This window comes from Cuculus canorus, chromosome 4, assembly GCF_017976375.1.
Source record: "Cuculus canorus isolate bCucCan1 chromosome 4, bCucCan1.pri, whole genome shotgun sequence".
Lineage (NCBI taxonomy): Eukaryota > Metazoa > Chordata > Aves > Cuculiformes > Cuculidae > Cuculus > Cuculus canorus.
Window position 1 is genome coordinate 44,419,668 of NC_071404.1, and position 20,355 is coordinate 44,440,022.

The 20,355-nt window shown below is 40.4% G+C and overlaps 2 protein-coding genes across 2 annotated transcripts; one reads left to right on the top strand and one right to left on the bottom strand.

Moving 5' to 3' along the window:
- Positions 1 to 65: 65 nt before the first annotated feature.
- ETFDH (electron transfer flavoprotein dehydrogenase) lies at positions 66 to 17,486 on the bottom strand. The gene is made up of 13 exons (XM_054064894.1): positions 17,351 to 17,486; positions 14,640 to 14,786; positions 13,572 to 13,801; positions 13,051 to 13,132; positions 12,662 to 12,780; positions 12,286 to 12,363; positions 9,863 to 10,009; positions 7,941 to 8,081; positions 6,834 to 6,977; positions 3,765 to 3,933; positions 1,587 to 1,769; positions 1,013 to 1,234; positions 66 to 691 (listed from the first exon to the last, which is right to left on the bottom strand). The coding sequence occupies exons 1-13, from the start codon at positions 17,382 to 17,384 to the stop codon at positions 528 to 530; spliced, it is 1,860 nt and encodes a 619-aa protein (XP_053920869.1). The 5' UTR covers positions 17,385 to 17,486; the 3' UTR covers positions 66 to 527.
- A 442-nt stretch (positions 17,487 to 17,928) lies between these two features.
- C4H4orf46 (chromosome 4 C4orf46 homolog) lies at positions 17,929 to 20,243 on the top strand. The gene is made up of 2 exons (XM_054065817.1): positions 17,929 to 18,141; positions 18,233 to 20,243. The coding sequence occupies exons 1-2, from the start codon at positions 17,992 to 17,994 to the stop codon at positions 18,386 to 18,388; spliced, it is 306 nt and encodes a 101-aa protein (XP_053921792.1). The 5' UTR covers positions 17,929 to 17,991; the 3' UTR covers positions 18,389 to 20,243.
- Positions 20,244 to 20,355: the final 112 nt, after the last annotated feature.

Consider the following 20,355-nt stretch of genomic DNA (forward strand, 5'->3'; position numbering starts at 1 on the left):
TTGCGCTCCTTGTTATCATCGGGGGAAAAAAAAAGTCTTATATATTTTACATCAAATTTATACTTAACACTTAAAAGCCGTGACAATTGCCTATACTGATACATTTTCCCTACTGCAAGGTAGGATTACATATGGTAAATCACTCCAGATAGAGAAAGAAAATACTTCTGTTTAAGGGTAAGTACTAAATTCTTCCACCACACCCACGATTCTGGATATGGCTGCTGTTATTACTGAACTTCAGCAATAAATCAAAGATCCCAAGTTCTTTTGTCAGTCCTGAGAAGAACTTTCTTCTGCCTGCTACACAACTCCTGTAAAGGAGTCCTATGTAAATAAGGCTAAGGTTTAACCAGAAGGCACCAAATTTCCATTTAATGCAAGTCATACCTACAATTCAGAATAGTGTGTTAAGTCTCAAACTCACTCACATTCAAGTCAGTGCTGTACCTTAATTACACTGCAGCATAACATACTCCAACTTAATTGTTGGTGATCAGTAGTCACTGAATAGATTTCCCATCAGTTTACATTCCATTATAAGCTGGTCCTCCTCCACCTTCAGGCACTACCCAGTTAATGTTCTGACTTGGGTCTTTAATATCACAGGTTTTGCAGTGGACACAGTTCTGAGCATTTATCTGCAGTCTGGATCCTTCTCCTGTTTCCAGAGGAATATATTCATAAACTCCTGCAAAGAAGAAAAGAGAGCTATCACTTCACTGAACACTTTCCCCCTGCATGTAAGCTCTACCTACTTACCAGCAAGTATAACAAGGGAAATACATTAGTAGTGTGATTCAGCTGCCAAGTTCTCCCATGTTTACTAATTATCTTGTCATGAAAGTACCATTTAATATATAAAACATATTAGGACCTGCACTTGAACCTTCTTCTAGGAGGAGGATTGGGATAGAATGCTTGAAGTAAATAGCAGGCCAGATGGAATCTTCCTGAAGTATTCTTCAGTCCTTCATCTTGCAAAAACAGCTCAGACATTTTTATTACCTACCTGCTGGACAAAATCTTTGTTCCGGTCCATCGAATACAGCCAGATTCCTGCTCACAGGGATGCTGTCATCTTTAAGAGTTAAATGAGCGGGCTGGTCGTGTTCATGGTTTGTACCACTTAAAGCCACAGACGACAGGAGGTCAAAACTGATTTTTCCATCAGGCTTTGGGTATTCAATAGGTGTGCAATCTTTGGCTGGCTTGAGCTGAGCAAAATCTGGTCCTAAACATATTTTTAATAAATAAGTTTCAGTACAGAATTCCTGTAATTCATAGTTACTCAAGAACAATTTCATTAAGCTATTTTAACTTCCCTTGTCATCAGAATGAAATATTTCACAAAAGATAGCCTTTTTCATGAAACAAAGAAACATGCTAAGTAGAACAGTATTTTACTGTCTTCATTTACATTAAATGCTGGGTAACATAAAAAGGTCTGCATCCCTGCCTTATCATCGATTTCTTTTCTATACTTCAAGCCTCACCCCTTGACCAGATGTGCTCTAGCTTCTACTAAGATCAGGAAAGACTGACATATATACTAAATGTCTTCTTTAATGAGATATTGAAATTACCTGGATGTTTTAATGTCCATGGTTCCATTCCTCTCAGTAGCCAATAAAATATACCCGTGTAAATCATTCCTCCGTACACACCAAGTATGGTATGGCAGGATGGACGGATATTTCTAACCGCGTACAGCTCTTTCCAGACCCAGGACTTTTTCAGGTTCTCTTCATACTCTTGCACATCAAGTCCTAAGGCAGTACATTACTTGTTAGGTACCTACAGTGCATAAAGACTATCCTTGAAATAAAAAATCCTGAATAAAAGCAATTATTAGCAAGGTGGCAAAATGAGAATTTCAGAATACGTAGTAAACTAGAAATATACTAAACAATGTTTTTCAGCATCTTGAAAAGATCTATTTTTGTTGGCAGCTATCAGCAGGTATCTACTGCTCCTTTGTAGCCTCCTAAAAGGAGTTATAGAGGGGTGGATGTTGGTCTTTTCTTCCAAGTGCTAGGTGACAGGACAGGAGGGAATGGCCTAAAGCTGCATCGGGGGAAGTTCAGATTGGACATAAGGAAAAATTTCTTCACAGAAAGTGTTATCAAGCACTGGCAGAGGCTGCCCAGGGAAGTGGTTGAGTCCCCATCCCTGGAGATGTTTAAAAGACAAGGTTGATGGAGTTGATGATCTTGAAGGTCTTTTCCAACCTAATGATTCTATGAAATGATCCACAAAAGCAGCACTGAATTGCCTTAAACCTCAGCAAAATCTAAATGGCCACACAGCTGTACTGGCACCTCTATGGGAAAACAGCTACTTGTTCGTAGAATCTGAGAACTGACCAGGAGAGTTACTTCTGATCCAGGACACAGGTTTGTAATTTTAACCTTATAAAGGAAAAGCTTTTGAACTTGACAACAAACACTCGGATTTCAGTAACTATGACTATGGCCTAATGGATGATGCCAGTGCTAGACAATATTTTTTTCTCCCTTTGTAGCAGCAAGTTAATGAGATATGTTTGGCCACAACTGTTTGTTTTACTAACAAATTTCCTGCAATGTAGCTAAAGCCAAGTAATCTTAGGGGAAAAAAGTGTTTCCTTCAAATGAAAATTTTCTGAGAGCGTGCCCTTCACTGTTCTCCATTAATATTATATAGGAACAGATATTCTAAATAATAAGGTTTAAGCCTTGTCTCTACATGAAAACATGCTTCACTCCATACTTTCTGTCTCGCATCAGGCTGTGAGAAAAGCTCATTATGCACAGAGAAGAAAGTGGGCTGTAATATTCTATGCAAAACTGGAAGCAGCACATAAAACCTGTCCATAACCAAACAAGAGTGGCACGCTACCCAGTAAGAGTGTTCATCGTTTCAGATGGCTTCTAAGCATTTTAACCTGTTACACTAGTTGATGGATTAATCTCTCAGTGTACCCTCTGTGGCAACACGTATTGCATGTTTCAGCTTAACAACAGCTCATTAGGACTGAATCCACCACTGCAGAGAAGAGATTTCTAAAACAATAACCATGTGGCACCTGGCTACAGTGTCCATCTCCAGAACGGCTGAAATTCTGATTGGGTTCTCTCTCTGTACAGTCTCTGTTATCACATTTAATGAAAAAAAACAAGGCTAAGTAAATCGCTACAATGTGGTCAGGATCAGGTGATCACTTCAATGTGCTTGCATTACATATAAAAGAAAACACATGTAGTTTCAAACTGAGAAGACTATAAAATTAAAGACAGAAAAAGAGGAATGAAGGAAAAACTATCCTAACAACAGTGAAGATGAAACTTCACTCACCCTGTTTTGCTTACATTTACTGTTCCTTTATTTTTTTCTTTCTGATTCTGCAGTCTTTCAGTAACACTTTTTGAACCATAAAGCACTAATTTTTAACTTATTTGTAGGAACAAAATATATACTATTCTTCATTACTTATACAAGAATTGTAAGCTTACCATTCCTATGCTTGTTAGAGGCATATTTTTGTTCAGTACGATCAATACTTAAGAATAACTAAGCAAGACTTTATTAATTTCTTGCTTTCTTAAATAATTTGACAGCGTAAATAGTAAATAAAAAATAGATACCTTTTAAACCACCATACTAATTTCATGATTTATTTGCATTTCCAGCTAATTCCTTCAGACACATTTAGTTACTGGTAAGCTGTTGGTGATTCTATTTGAGCATAGGGTAAATAACAAACCTAAGTACAATGATCTTACCTATTGTCTTTGATTGGAGATTTTCATTGACTAATTGGCTAAAGATGGCTTCTGAAGCCAGCATTCCACTTTTCATTGCGGTATGTGTCCCTTTGATCTTAGGAACATTCATGAGTCCAGGACTGCAACCAATTAATAATCCACCTGGGAAGGTGAGCTTAGGTATTGACTGAAGAAGAAACAGAAAGAAAAGTGGTTAGTTTGTTTTTGAAAGTGAAAATAACATTCTGGAAATGAAACTGGGAAGAGGCTTGAGTGTTCTGTACATTTTTAGACTTGCATATGTGCTACCAAAAAAATACTCTACTTAATGAAGGAATTCTAGCATAGTGAGTGAGTGAGAATACATACACTGTACTGGGGTCAAGTATAAAATAACATTTGGACATTTTCCTTATATCCTCTCCTGTTGCTTTATCTGCAACAAAGCTGTGGTAATATCACCCACCAATACTATTTCTTCCCTTTTTTCTCTAAAAAGTTAATTAATTAAATAACAACAACAAAAAAAGGACCTTTGTGTTCCCATTTTCCACCTAGTATGTTGTATGCATCTCATCTCACAGTTTATTACTCAGTGCTTTCTTCCACAAATCGTTCCTATGAAACTGCACAGTGCCCTCCTCATCCCTTCCTGGGTCCCACTTATTTTACAAGTTGCTCAGCAGCCAACAAACACATTTTTGGTGCAAACTCATTGTTTTACTCCTATTCTGTAAAAGCATAGTGTCACCAAGTACAGACAATATCACAGCTAGATAATTTGCAATCAGTATTAATACATTATGTTACATGCCTATATCAGAATAAGGAACACCTCAACTATTAAGAGAGTTGGTCTTACCCTCATCCAATGAGATTAAGATTTTAGACAGGGAACAGTTCCAAAATGCAGGTTGTCTACAGCACTTTGAGCAGAGAGCCATGATCAAGTCCTAGGTGTGAAATTGCTGAAGGTAGGTTATGAGCATAGCCTTCCTCTGACAGTGTTTAGTACTGAGCAGTGCTTGTCAATTTAGCATCCTGCTTTTATTAAAAGCAGTCTGAAAGAACTGGTTTTTAATAACCTAAATAATTTGACCTCAAGCAAGCAAAAAACATCAAGAAGTATCCCTTGGAATTCAAGATAGTATCACAGCATAGTTTGGGTTGGAAGGGACCTTAAAAGATCTAGTTCCAACCCCCCTGCCATGGGCAGGGACACCTCCCACTAGATCAGGCTGCCCAAGGCCCCATCCAACCTGGCCTTGAACACCTCCAGGGATGGGGCTTAGATTGATGGTAACCTTATACACATATTTGATGCAATACTGTCACCAAAATGAAAACTGGAGCTACAGATTGACTTACATAAGAAAATATTCCTGGATTCCAGTGATACAAATGACTCAGACTGCTACAGTTATTAATCAAAACAACACATGTAAAAGAATGAAGATTTTTAAGATTTGCTCCAAGCGACTCATCAAAAAAGCTTTTTCTCTAATTGAAAGCATGTATTAAAAAAAGCTATTTAAAAGTGTGACTTCATGATTACTAGACAATTCTATCCACAGGAAATTAAAACAAACAATCCCCATCCTTTTATACTAGGAACAGTGCAAAGTAAGTGACAGGTTGTTTGAAGTCCAGCAAGAAGTCCCAAGATTAGGCAGAGATGCACAAGAGCTGTAGTCCTACTGTCTGTGTAAGTTAGCACAATGTCTGTAAGTGACTTAAAAAAATACCATGTTCTTTCAGCCATATGTTTCAAGCAGTATAAGGAGTATGCAACTGAAGTCACAATCTGGCTACTTCATAAAAGCCAGAAATTCAGTAATGACAATCTGTGACAGGCACATTTATCTGTGTTAATATATAATGGGCTGACAATGGATTCTGAAATAAACTCGTAGCACAGCCGTGTTACAACATGGTATGACATATTTCCACTCCAGAGTGGACAAATTAATTGACCTGCAGGCTGATTAAATGTGTATCATGCGCATAATCTAGAAGTTGGCCCAGGAACCCACATGACTCAGTCTCAGGCATGCACACTGGTGTCAAAGGCTGACTCCATAAGACTGTGACAAGAGTTATGCTGCTGCTGAAATTTTACTTGTACTGCAAATACTTCAGGAAGCTGCATTTATACCAAATAGGTTGAAAATGGAAAGACAAAGTAGCCAGATAGTAAAGCGCAATGGCCTCAGACACAGGCTCTGGATCCTGAACACTCAGGCTTGTTTTAAGTTCCAGACTGAAAGGACTATCTAGAAGATGAGTCTGGAAGCCTGGGACACATAGCTGTGTCCCGTGTTTCAAGATTCCCACATGAGAAACTAGCAGTTTGAAAGGACTTTAGCTGTTAAATATATATTCCAGACTATTTCTCCTGCAAGCCGTTCCAACACTTTCAACTGACTTTAAGCCTTGATTAATACATTTTTAAAATTTCACCTTTTAGATTCTTAAGGGAGCAAAATGAATGAGGAATTCCTCCTCCCAACAAAGCCCAAATTCAAAGTTGTGCATGAAAAATACCAAAGGTATCCACACTTTACGAGATGAAGAATTCTGTCTGCCAAGCTACATAACAATTTCAACACTGTCACTGACTTTAGGGTCAAGTATTGGAAAGAAGTTCCCTCTCCTAGGATAAACAAGTAATTTGGAAAATAGGCCCTTCTCCTGCCCCAAACCCACAAAACCAGCAGGTAAGTGGTGCTACCCTCTCTCTTCCCCAGGGTTCCAGGCACAAAAAAAGAATTATCTGCAGCTTCTTTGTTGCTGAACACAGTCGATATATCTCTACTTCATATCAACACAGTTAATACAAAGTCTACTTCATATTTCATTTAGAAAGTAAGGTGACCATGCCAGAAGTTTTTTAGTAGGACAGAACCCAAGTCCAGCAAATCTCAGCAGCCAGCATCCACCAAGATAATAAAGCTCTTCTGTCTGGCACCACTTTTGGCCTTATTCATTTTTGTCACAGTTCAGTTGTTTCCCCGATAGCATGCAACCTAGAGCACTAAAAATGTGGCTATGGAGAACTCAAAGTAAAAAACTTCAGGAAGAATTTACCTGGAAACCACCTTCATTCAATGCTCTGGCACCATAAGCAATCCTTGTTCCACCCTCCAAAGTAGGCTGTACACTAGGATGGTGCTTCCACCTCTGAAACTCCCTAAATGGATTCAAATAGGGATTTTGATAATCTAAACCAACCTTGGAAAAAAAGAAATGCAACATTAATTAAAATAAAGTATGATATTTCAACAAGAGTTCAAAAAGAAAGCAATCGTGTATACCACATCTCTTTAACCTATTTTATAATAAGCCAACCCCAGAAGCAAATAAATTCTACTAACAGTATAGTATAAACAAATCTGAGAATTTGCTGCTGTACGACCATTCTCTGCTCAACCTGAAGCATGGAAAACATTTAACTACATTGTAACCTCCTTCCATCTATCCCTAAAATAAAACAATGAAATAAAATTAAGCATTGTTTAATGGGCTGAATAAGCAAGAAAATTCATTTTAAATTTCTGTTTCAAAACCTCTTGGCCCTAGAAAAGCTGGAAAGAGAGGTAAACAATTATTTCTAGATAGTTATGTCCATATGCTCATATAGTTTAAACAGTTCTTTACATAGTTTACCAGAGTCAATTCTCACTTCCAATTAAGTGAGCTGTTGAAATAAAGCCCAGGGGAACAATGATGAAATTAGAAAACAAGGGAAAAAGACTTCACTAATTGGCTGGAAGGCTACTATTCTTATCTTATGCATTTGAAAACTTGTCCAAAGATACACTCTGCATCTCCCATCTTCAGCATACTCTCAGCAGGACTTACGCTGTCGAATTTTCTCTTTTGAGAAAGAGATTATTTCTGGTTCCTGTAAGTTTCATTTGAGACAAATAAAATATATCAAGTCAGTAACAAAAAGTACCTTGGTTTATCTGGCAGCTCACTATTTTTAGAGTACTGCTTGTGTCTACTTTCCTTGGTAGATATAGTTAATGATCAAATTTCAAAATAAATGCAAGGTATTCTTACTACAAGAATCAGCTCAAACTGACCGAAGTGTAAAGTTCAAAGACCAATTCTTGTATTTTCACACAAAAAACCTTATTTACTCCTATCTGAACAACAACAAACAAGCACAAAAAACCCAATTTCACTTACCACAAATCCAAGAGCAACTAAAGGTTCAGCCTCATTTAAGTGATAAAGAAAGGATCCTCCATATGTATGCCTGTCTAAAGGCCAGCCTACAGTATGTTCTACTCTCCCTGGTTTCCATTTCTTTTCATCAATAGTCCATAACTGAAATGAAGATGACAAAAAAATTACTTTCTATTGCAAAGTAATGGCCATTCAATAACATAATAAAAGACAATGACACAACAAAATACAGAAGAAAATTAATTTACTGCTATAAGCAATGCACACATTCAAACAGTAAAATACCAGCTAATCAATACACATTTTCTTTGGATTATCATCTAAGACTTTCCTAATACTTTTCTTCCTTCAGATGTTGTGCATCAGAAAATGTGACTGAGACTTCAGCACTATACCAAAAATTTTCATTCAGTCGTAAGTTCCTTTATGTCAGTGACTTTGATAAAATATTTTATTTCTGCTAAGGAATGCAATGTTTACATTGACTCTTTTCCTTAAAACCTTTATTTTTTTAATACGAATCATTGCAATTTCCTCACAAGTTTTTTCCAAGGTCAGGCTTAACAATATGCCTGATTTAAATATTTGCTGTCAAACACGTTGTCTTCTCTGTGTTTTCTCCTACACATCTTGTGTACTCATCTGACCTGTGATGGACTCACAGAAGCACCTTCATGTTTCCACCAGTGAGTCAATTTTCTGCTCATTTCACAAAATGTTTCTTCAGCATGGAGTTATGCACCAAGTGCAGCCTAACGCCAGAAAAGCAGCTGAGCACCATTAGATCAGCTCAAGCGTGGAGAGTACATATACACTAATGTTTCAGTTTAGGTTAAGGAGAACATCTTTGAGCAAGAATCCCAGTTCCTCCCACTCACTGTGCCTTAAGTTCACATTGTACACCAGCCACGGAAGGCATGAACAGGATTCCTTTCATATGAAACTAAACTGTAAGACGGGCTCCAGAAGCCCATCTAAAGTATTCCAGTCACGAAAGGGCATTCAGTCCATGGGACTAGATCAGAGCTAGTCCAAAGTAAAAATAAACCTGAAATATGCATAGTATAGATATCAGCTCATCAGCACCAAATGTACTATTTGCTAAAGCAGACTCATCTGGAACCAAAAGAACTCTACAGCAAAACCCTGCTTTAACCACAATTTAAGTATTACAAATAGTAATGAAGACTATATCAGGCACAGGGACATTTACAGAGTGGTTATTCTCTACAGAAGTGCAAACTAATCACTTAACAAGTAATTTGTAGCTGGAAGCACATGCCTGAAGTAATAAATAAAAAATATTTTGTAGTGAAACTCTAAACTCTGAACATATTCTAAACAATACAGCTCTTTTTAACAAATGATACATCCCGAGTATAAACTATTTTAAAAAGAAAACCTGATCCCCAGCCCAATTTTATAAGATAAGTGAACGGATTTTTGAGGAAAACAAAAGTTTATGCATAAAGTGTTTCAAAAACAATGACTCATCTGGAACAGCTCTTGTCTCTCTAATTAATTCACAGAAAACCCCTAAAAAGCATTTCCTCCCTTCCTCAGATATTAAAACCCTTAAAACAAGGCAGTATGAATCTCCCTCTCATTTAGTAAAAGCAGTGAAAACATTTTACAAAAATGAACATAATTTGAATTCAAATTAAGACATTAACAGAGTGGATTCACAGGTGCCTCTAGCTATAACACAGATATAAGAGAAGAAGCAGCTGAAATGAAACAGTCACAATATTCAGGGAGCATTTTCTCTGATCAGCTTCAGAGTAGCAAAGATTTTGAAGTCTGGAAGCGTAACTCAAACTCTATCAATCTAATGTCTTACACAAATTAGCTTGAAAGAAAATAGAAACTACCTTATAATTTCACAGTATTTTCCTTAATTGTTAAAATTATGCAGGTGATACCTCTTTCAGTCCAATGCCATAGCTCTGGGGTTGACATTTCTCCCTCAGATTGTATTTTTTGAACAGCTGTTTGGCTAGATGTCCATGACAACCTTCAGCGAAGACTGTGACTTTAGCATGGAGCTCCAAGCCTCTTTCAAAGGTAGCCTGCAAAAATAAAGCATTTCACCAGCATTTAGATCTGTGCACTATTTTGTGGTGCTGCCCAGAACCTACAAACCACTGCAAGCTATGGCTTTAGTGTAGTTGTCTTTTCCATCTAACTATGATGCACCCTGGCAAACCTTGTAAAAGGTTTCCAGTGGAGCAACACTAAAGTGAATCGCCTCTCGTTACTGAAAAAAAGAATCTTTTCCAGATCAGAGAATACTCGCGACACATCCACTCAATCACATGGTGCAAAGGAACCCTGATAGAAGAATCTTAACCTATAGCTTTACACTTTAATTTTTGTTCATGAAGTCACATTAGAATAAAACATTCTCCCCAACACACACAGACAAAGAACAGAGGCTAGACAGAAACACCAGATCAGAAAAATCCACATCATCCCTGGCCTCAAAAGAACCTACCACTTCAGAATAAAGTTACTGTAGTATTACACCAATCTCACGTGTTAAAACATACAGTAAAATTAACCTAATATTAAGTAGCATTATAAAAAAAAAAATCTCATTAAAAATGCCAACTAGACTGAGAGCAATAAATCTATGAGCATGTCACCTGCATACGTGAGTGCACTGGATGAGAATATTACTATATTACATTTACAATGTAAGAATACAAGATTCTAAATAAATATAATCTTGCAGGGAAAAAGCTCAAATTTCTAAAAAAGAAGAAAAAAAAAGCTTGATTTGGATCAAAGTTTAATATTGTCCAATTTGAAGTAGATTTATATAAAATAGATCAGTTAACCATCACTCCACATTGTAAATATCAAATTCATGAATCTGAAACACTTCAGTAATGTGAAAAAATTGCATTTCACAGTTAACAACCTTCTCCAGCATCTACACATAAATAAATGTGCAACTTTTTACTATCTATTTTTACCACTGGCATTTTTGCTTGATTGGCGCTGACTGCAAGGTGAAACCCTATTCATTAACCACAGTCTATTTGATTAGGCTCTGTATAAACACATTGAAGATATTCTTGCTTGAAGGTTACACAAAGTACATTTATTTAACTGAATCTTTTACATTGCAGGTAGCATCAGCTGACCTAAATGACTGCTAAAACACTTGAATACTCAAAAAGTTTGCAGTAGTGTCACACTAATAATGTACGTAAAAGAAGGTAAAGAGTGCTTTCTTACAGAAGAAACAAAAAAAAGAAAAATCTAGGTTTTGAGGATGATTAAGAAAAATAAATATATCCTACTTCCTTCCCATTTTAAAACCAAATCAAAGGCCCAGCTAACCTATAGCACCCCAGGGGGTCGTATTCATTACTTGCGCCTCCTACTGGGGAAAACGCACACCTGAACCCAAAGGCATCCCTATCCCCTACAGAGGACAGGTAACATCCTACTGGAAAAATACATTAGTTTTCCGTGCCACCACGTCCTCCTTCACTGTCTTAAAACACTTCTTAAAATGAGTCTTTTTTTCTCTCATCTCCTGTCTACCATGAGAATAATAGCCCACACTTTTAAGTGAAAGTAAATACTACTTCAAAACTCTAGGTTAGTAAGAAATTTCATCGAAAAAAAGTAGATCTTGAAACCCCTCCCCTTGGACCTAGAATTTCTGTAGCCAGAAAAATCTGAGTTAAAGTTGTTCTGAGTTATTCTGAGGTGCCAAACTATCCTTACACATTGCACAGGGAAGTGATGCGCTTAGCACTGGTTCTGGATTCCATTAAAAGTCAGCCAAAGCTGGACACTTCGGGAGGGGAGTCACAGATACAGAAACATAACCAACCAGCAAAAATGCATAAAGATCCAGTATGGACCTTGCCCTGACAAGGCAGACAGACTGTCAACAAATGTTACTGCATTTGTAAATATCAAAGAAAACTAACTGGCCAGAAACACAATCACAAGTTGCTAGTACCAGCCTGACAACAGCTTTCCACTTCACCTTCCTACCTTTTTTTTCCAGGAGTTCCTTGAATTTTCTCCTTTGTTTCCTGAATTCACACATGCCAAAGCACCCTTACAGTATTTCCAAGTTACTCTCAAATAAACCTTTCTGTGAAGTCTTTTTCTACTAATCTCTGAACTTGTTTACGACATTCTGAAACCAGAGCTTTCACAGGCCACCAATCCATTTTATATAAGTTTATATACAGAGAGAGAAGACAGGTACTGAATGTAAAACTTTTCCTTAGGCTGCAGTAAGACTAACAGCAGTAGAAGCAGATATATCACAATTTCCACAATTAGACCCCCAGTTACGTGGAAGACAGATACTTACTTTAGGTGCTCCATCCTTCTGAATGCCTACATCATTAGTTGCTATCCCTTTCACGCTACCATCTTCATGAAAAAGAACCTTTGGAAATATTTAAACGAACAATCATTCTCATTTCAATCCATTCATAAAAATTTCAAATGCAGAACTTCTAAGTACTAAGTGTTTAATGATAAACTGCAGAATTCTGAATTTATTGACATACTGTATGATCCAACCGCACTTTGCTGGATCTGGGCCAAGAAATATAGCCACTGAAACAGAGCTTTCACAATACGCTTCTTTCAAGAGGAATGTTGTGAATGTAGAAATAAATTGGGAGTGGAGTAAAGGGGGTTCCAAAAGACACCTTTCATAGGCATACTGATGTTGTTATTACCTCAGCTGCTGCATAGCCTGGGTAAATCTCAACGCCCAAAGCTTCTGCTTGTTCACCAAGCCAACTCACAAAGTGGCCCAGACGTACTATGTAATTTCCATGATTAACCATTGGAAGTCCTAGGCAAAAAAGACACATACATAAACATAGAGCACTAAACAAAATAACAGAAGTTGTACACATCAGATGCCGCATTTTCTTCTACAACTGCTATCTTCACAGTAATTCCATGTGTTATCACAGCCATGATCTACAAGTATCCTGTAAATGGAAGCTATTTAAATTCTACATACTCTTGCTGTACTACATTGAATCAAATAGTCTCATTCAGGAAAAAGTTGAAAAAGACACTGAGAAAGATGACTATCCAGCACTTCACCAAACATTACCTGGAAGAATAGGCACTGGAATTCTATATTTCTTTGTTAAAATTCCAAACTTGTCTTCAGTTACAGGAGTATTAAGTGGAGCCTAAATAAAAAAAAAAAAAAAAAAAAAAAGAAAAGAAAACAGAGACATTACTGACAGTTACGTTTTTCTATCCAATCCAACAAAAACAACAAATTAAATAAAATCAAACAATGGGACGGGCAGTCAATTAAAAGTTCAATAAAGCACTTTTGTAGGAATGGATGATAGGACAGAAGATGCACCAGACATACTGTGTACAAGCAATAAGACTACTTTATAAAACAGCAAAGGCCTGAGCATATCTGTGTAGACTTAAAAATTTTGCATTGTCAAACTAGAGGAAACAGACTACAAAGATGGTGGGGGGTTTGTTTTGTTAGATCAACATATTTTGAAAAGGCATTAAGTACCAGTGGTACCAAGGTACACCAGAATGAATCAGATATGGAGTTCATTACAAGCTAGCAATTAATTGCAGTGTTTATATGCTTGTACATACCCCCCGTTCCTTCCAGTCTGGAAAGAGTTCTTCTAAGGACCTTGGCTCAAGACAAGCACCAGAGAGTGTATGTGCACCAATCTGAGATGCCTTTTCCACCAGACAAACACGAATTTCTTTGCTATGCTCAGCAGCTAACTGTTTGAGTCGAATAGCTGCAGAAAGACCTGCAGGGCCTGCTCCAACAATGACAACATCAGCTTCCTCTGCAAATCTTTCCATGTTTACCCCTTTAATAGAAAAAAAAATAATAACATAAACCAATCTCCAATTTCCTCCATCTTGTCTCTCACTAAACTTTGCTCTGTGATACAGGTTAGTGGGTATCCCAGGAGTATTACTTTGCATAAGAGGCCAAATATTCAACAGAATCCTCACTTCAGTACTTGGAAGGAGAACGTTTGCATCCCAATATAAAATTAGCTCTTTTTAAGTTGTAACGAGATATACCATAAAAAACACATACTCAATCTCCATGCACAGTAAGTAAGTATAATTTTAGACTGATAAACTTAAGAGTCCAGTTGGCTAGCTGTATCAAAGATACTCAATGAAATCCAAGGTAAGGGAGAGAATGAGAGGAGAGAGACCCTTCGTTAGAACACGTGACTTTATTTTAGACTAATTAACCAGTTTCTGTTCTGCAATTGAAGTCATTAATGCTGATGAATGTAGAGACTGGAATACCCAGAGATACCCATTAATCACATTTTCTCTCAAACTCTTATGGCAAGAAAAAGTGAAAAAGACTGAACAGATACACACCTAATAGAATTAAATCTTGTTGCAACAGTCACTAACGCAAAAACTGCTTATATATTTTCTTTAAATAACTAGGATCAAGTTTAACCTGATCCCCTTTTATAGCACTAACAATATTCATTATGAGATAAGAACCATAAATTTCATTTGGAATATCAGTACTGTATTCAAGAGTACAGAATTTCTATAGAAAGAAAAAACAGCAACACATTTTAGTGTCTTTAAAACTGAGCAATAATAATAACACCACCACCAACAATAATAATAATCAACCCCACGCTTTTAAGGAATACATTTTTTGTTTACCTTCCCATCGTTTGTCTTTGTCCCGAGGGTGAATTGTATAATGTGTAGTTATGCGAGGCACAGGGGAAGTAGAGGCACATCTTGCAATATGCAGTGACGGAAGGCACTCTCTTTTTATCAACTTCAGAGCATGAAAGCACTGCCGTGCTGTAAAAATAAGAAAGATGTTTGCCAAATCATAGTTTTTCAACTTTTCAGAGAAAGAAGTGGCACAACAAATATGACAGCTCCTCACCTCAAAGGCTACCGGGTGATGTGAAGATAAGGAACCATAAACACAGATATTTAATTTTTCAAGTTAGGAATGTGCTGTATAATTTTAATAATGTTTCACCAGAAAAAAGCCCAGTAAAAACAGAGTAAAGAGCTTCTCCTGTAATTGTTCTCCATATAATGCCACTGGCCAGCCAATTCTGACAGCTGAAATTAACAGGATATCATGTGTGTACACAGGTGAAACGCATTTCAAGTTGCTATTTAATTTTGAACTTCAAAAGATTTATTTCAGACATCAATTAAAGTGACCAAACAACCACAGAGATAGGACATGCAAGCTCATCTCTTCTGATGTCTCAACATATGTTGAGGCACACAGTTTGGGCTACTGATACTAGACGCCTAAAGTAAATGTCACGGTCTGCAATAGAAGCACAGACTTAAACCCAACCATTCTAGCTTTGGCTGAAGTAACAGAAGATGTCTTTGCTGCAGATATATTAATTGTTGCAAGAACAAATCAGAATTTCTTTTTAAACAGATGGACCAAATGAAAGTTTAAAATCATCAAAATGGGACTCTGTTCAGAAGGGCTATTGCATGTTGTGTTCTTGTTCTAATTTTCCTCTTCCACAAATAAATTATGAAGATATGTGCTATTTGTTCTCAGAAAACTAGTATGGTTAGCATCAGGACTAGTTACAGTTAAAAGGTCTGTAAATTAACGCACCTTGACAGGTATTTTTCCTTTCTTTAAGGACCCCCTTTTCTCCAATTTCAGGAGTCAAAGAGAATACTGTATTTAAAGCACGGTACTTTGCAAAACTACATAAGTAAAATCACCAACATCCTTGACTGAAATGTTGTGTTGAGAATGGTGATGGGCAAGGCCAGCACAAACATACTCCATTATAACTCTGCAGAGCAACAGTCAGGATACTGGTCTCTACAGGCAGGGTAGTATTATCTATGTGGGTTTCTTAACAGCAATTTTGTACTTAACCAACATAACATAAAAGCTCTTATCACACCACCTCATGACTCTTAATTATCCTTCACCTGCAACAGGCAGGATTTGAGAACAAGCAGTGTATTTTATAAACATAAGAACAACTATATCTACGCTTACATACTAAAACGTGACACTAAAATTTTATTTTTGAGATACATCTATTCCAGCAGAACAGACAGTACTACGTATTACACAGCAGAGTAAACAAACGCTAATTATTTCACACCCATGCAAAAGAAGTGACGTTCAGCTTGGAATATGGCTGATCACAAAGGCAGGTCCAACCACTGGTCAGACATTCATCCCAGCGTCACCAGGAATGTGACGGGACGCACTGGCATGAAGGGTTACAAGCAACCTCCAAGGGGAAACTTTACCCTCCCGTCTCTCCTGCTGTCAGCACGTTGTCTCTACAATCATACCATCGTTAAAGGCATGCACACCATTCACAGAATCATAGAATAGTTTGGGTTGGAAGGGACCATAGAGATCACCCAGTTCCAACCCCCCCTGCCATGGGCAGGGACACGTCCACTAGATCAGGCTGCCCAAGGCCCCATCCAACCTGGCCTTGAACACCTCTACGGATGGGGCATCCACAACTTTCCTGGGCAGCCTGTGCCAGTGCCTCACCACTATCATTGGGAAGAATGTCTTCCTAACGTCTAATCTAAATCTTCCCCCTTACAATCTAAACCCATTCCCCCTCATCCTGTCACTACATGCCCTTGTAAACAGTTCCTCCCCAGCTTTCTCGTAGCTCCTTCAGGTACTGGAAGGTCACTATCAAGATCTCCTCAGAGCCTTCTCTTTTCCAGGCTGAACAAACCCAACTCTCTCAGCCTGTCCTCCTATGGGAGGTGCTCCAGCCCTCCAATCATCTTTGTAGCTCTCCTCCAGACCCATTCCAACAGCTCCACATCCTTCTTATGTTGAGGACTCCGGAACTGGACACAATACTCCAGATGAGGTCTCACAAGAGAGGAACAGAGGGGCAGAATCACCTCCCTCACCCTGCTGGCCACGCTTCTTTTGATGCAGCCCAGGACACCGTTGGTTTCTGGGCTGCGAGCGCACACTGCCAGCTCATGTTGAGCTTCTCATCGACCAGCACCCTTAAGTCCTTCTCTGCAGGGCTGCTCTCAACCACATCATTCCCCATCCTGCATTGATTTCGGGGACGCCTCGGCCCACGTGCAGGACCTTGCACTTGGCCTTGTTGAACCTCATGAGGCTCACACACTTCTCCAGCCTGTCCAGCTCCCTTCGGATGACACCCCGTCCTTGCACCGCTCAGCCTGGAGTCACTGACACCACCCCCCTCCTTCACCCCTCAACGCAAGCAGCGCCCGGCGCCGCCCTCCCCTTCCGAGACACCCTCCCCGCCCCCGCCGTCCCGTCCCGTCGCGACCTTCGCTCTCCTTCCGCGCCAGCCGCCGATCCGGCCCCGGCCCCGGCGCCCCGGTTCGCCCCGCCGCCTCACCTGGGCCGAAGGACGGGCAACATGACGAGAGCATCGCGCCGACGCTCGGCTCCCCCCGCGCTCCCCAGGAGCCCCGGACCCCGCCGGCCGCGCCTGCGCACGCGCTGCCAGCCCCGCCCCGCGCGCGGAACTACAGCTCCCAGAGTGCCCCGCACCGAGACCCGTCCCAGCTTCCCTCGCGGAGCGGCGGGGTGCGCACCGGTTCCCTCGTCTAACATTTAAACGGGAGACGCTGGGAGAAAACGGCGCGGCGGAGTGAGCCCCCTCCCACCTCCCCTCGCGGGGCCGGGCTGCCTGCGGTGAGGCGGCGCGGATGGCGGCCGTAGAGGTGCCGCGGCTGAAAAGACTACAACTCCCGGCGTGCACTGCTGCACCAGCGCCTCAGCCGCACGCGCCGTGGGCGGGGCTCGGTGCGCGGTGAGCCTGTCGGGCGGGGCTCAGGGCCAGAGGGGCTGGGCACGAGGTGGGCGGGGCTTAGCACAGGATAGGCGGGGCTCGCCATGGATTGGCCGGGTGTCCAAGCTCGATGGGCAGGTCTCCAAGCTCGATGGGCGGGGCTCGGCACCCAGCGAGCGGGAATCAGAGTGGGTGGGGCTTAGCGCACGGCGGCGGGGCTCAGGGCGGGCCGTGCCGCGCGGGCCATGGCCGAGGCGGGCTCGCTCCCTCCCGCCGCGCTGACCAGAGTCTCTCCGGGCACCTCTCCCCGCAGGCCCCGGCGCAGGAGCGAGGGCTCGCAGCCCACGGGCGGCACGCGGGAGCAGCTGGAGGCGGTGGAGACGCAGATCGGCGACGTAAGTGCAGGCGGTGCGGAGAGGGGGTTGGGGGGTTGTCGGGGCCGCCTCACGGGCCCGGGCGACCCGAAGGTCTCTGCCGCCCTTGCAGGCCGCCTGCTCGCTGTCTAAGCTGCTGGAGGCGACGTGGGCCGTGTCGGCGCAGGTGGAGGAGCTCGCCAGCAAGTGCTCGGAGAACGCTCGGTTCCTGAGGGCGTGGCGGGACCTGCTCCGGGAGGGGTACGAATCACTCAAACCCAGCGGCTGAGCCCCCCGCGCCTTTACGCGGATTTGTGCTCTCCCTCATCGTCCTCAGGAACGCCGACCCGCCTGGATGTTGTCGTGTAAGTCACCGAGCGAAATAACTTTTGTTTCGGGGCATCAGGCGTGACTCAGACGCGGCAGCTCGGCAGACCTCACGCGTGAAATAATCGCCCTGGTGTGGTGGGTGTGTGGGAAACCTCTAGGGCTGGTGAGGAAGTGATGTCCTGCCAGGAGGCATCTTCAGCCCGCCTTTTAAAGAGCTGTCGCCAGCGGAAACCCTGCCAGCTCCAGAGAAACTCGCTGAACTAACTAGTTTGTCTATATGCACTCTTTTTTTCTTCATGTTGAGGATAGAGACGGCAACTTGCAGTTTATTTACGAACTTCAGATAAGTCCCACATCCCAAGCCTTACTATTTTTAGCGATATTGTGATATATTTCCATAGAACTGCGGGAGGGGGTTGCAAGATGTTTGATTCATGCAAACAGTTTTACCATATCTTTTGTTGTAATAAACAAAGAATTTTACCCTATCTTTTGCTGTAATAAAGTGCCTTATGATGGACTATGTATCACTGTATGGTAGGAGTTTAACAGCATTATTTACTGATAGGATGGTCTATTTTGATTTGTAAGTAAAAGCTTCTCTGAAATGCATTCTCCCATCTCTCAGGAAGCACGTTAGAGCTTTCCAAGTATTTGCTCCTATTTTAGGTCTTTGCCTTAAGCAGTTACTGGTTAGTCTGGCTAGAGCTTACTGTTAACGGAACCTTTGATCTGAAAGATTGCTAATCCGTAATAAAGAGCTGTTCTGAAACTCCTCTACCTTTCCCAGAGCAATGTGATAGAAGCAACATTGAAATGCAATGGGAGGCTGCAGGAGAACATGGCCATACCATGATTTATTATTCAGCCTTATTTTTACTGGTAGCACAACTTTTTAAAAGACATACTGTAGTTTTCTTATCAAAACAATAAAGATATTACCAAAAAAAATCTGAAGTAATGAATATTCTTGTGTTTCGCATCGAAACAAAAGTGACATTGAAAATATCCCTAATCAACTTAAGTAAAAAACAGAAGTAATGGTAAGGACAGACATCCTTGCCTAGCAGTTGTAGTCATTGAGAAGGCTTAGCCTCTCAGCATATGCAAGTTCTATTAAATTGAGTTTTAATTGCCCCACCTAAAGGCAGTCCATGTGGCAGGATGTCACTTAGCTGTTTTTGATCCCGCACCCTAAAATGTTGCTAAGCAACTTGGAAAAGAAGTCGTTTTGTTCAGCAGATAAATTTTTATTTTAATAAACCATAGACTAGTGGAAACAAGATGCTTAACAATCTTCTATTTCAATCCAAAATTCTGTAAACAATTGAAGTGTGAGTCACACTTTTTTTCAATTCTACTTCTTACGCCATTAAGAAGTTAAGTGCAAACACTGGAAGTATCTTTTAACTTCATTTTAAAAAGCTTCAAATCATTAATGCAAAAGACATTTCTTTTATCTTTGTGGGCTTATAGGCCATTGAACTGCGAGCATGGTACCAAGACAACTAGTTGTAATAATTGGAAATGGTAGTATAATGGAAAAGATTCTCTTCAGTAAGTACATATGAAGGAACTGCCTCTAGAGGATTATTTCAAATGGGATATTTTTTTTTACCCTTGTAATGCTGGGAAGTAAAATAATGCCCCCAAAAGTGCTGAATGGCTGTGGTTCTTTAATTATTTTCACTGTAATGTATCCAGTCAGATACACAAGGTGACTAAAATGCAGATGTCATGACACCGATTAAGTATGAGAGTTTTCTATTTGGCCATCTCCCATTATTCCATGTACAGAGACAGATATCTCAATACTGAAATTTGTTGAAGTCTGCAAGCTGTGGGGACCTAACTGTGGTGCCCTTCAAGAAACGGGAAAGGAGCAGCATCAAGATGTTGGTATGCTCAATCCAATCTTTCCAGGGA

Excerpts from the sequence above, each read along its gene's own strand:
- ETFDH (XM_054064894.1), bottom strand. The coding sequence starts at position 17,384 with ATGCTCTCGTCATGTTGCCCGTCCTTCGGCCCAG. Across the intron at positions 12,781-13,050 it reads TCCAGTGCCTATTCTTCCAG|GACTTCCAATGGTTAATCAT; the intron begins GTAATGTTTGGT and ends TTTTTTGCCTAG. Across the intron at positions 1,770-3,764 it reads TCTCCAATCAAAGACAATAG|GACTTGATGTGCAAGAGTAT; the intron begins GTAAGATCATTG and ends GTACTGCCTTAG.
- C4H4orf46 (XM_054065817.1), top strand. The coding sequence starts at position 17,992 with ATGGCCGAGGCGGGCTCGCTCCCTCCCGCCGCGCTGACCAGAGTCTCT. Across the intron at positions 18,142-18,232 it reads TGGAGACGCAGATCGGCGAC|GCCGCCTGCTCGCTGTCTAA; the intron begins GTAAGTGCAGGC and ends CCGCCCTTGCAG.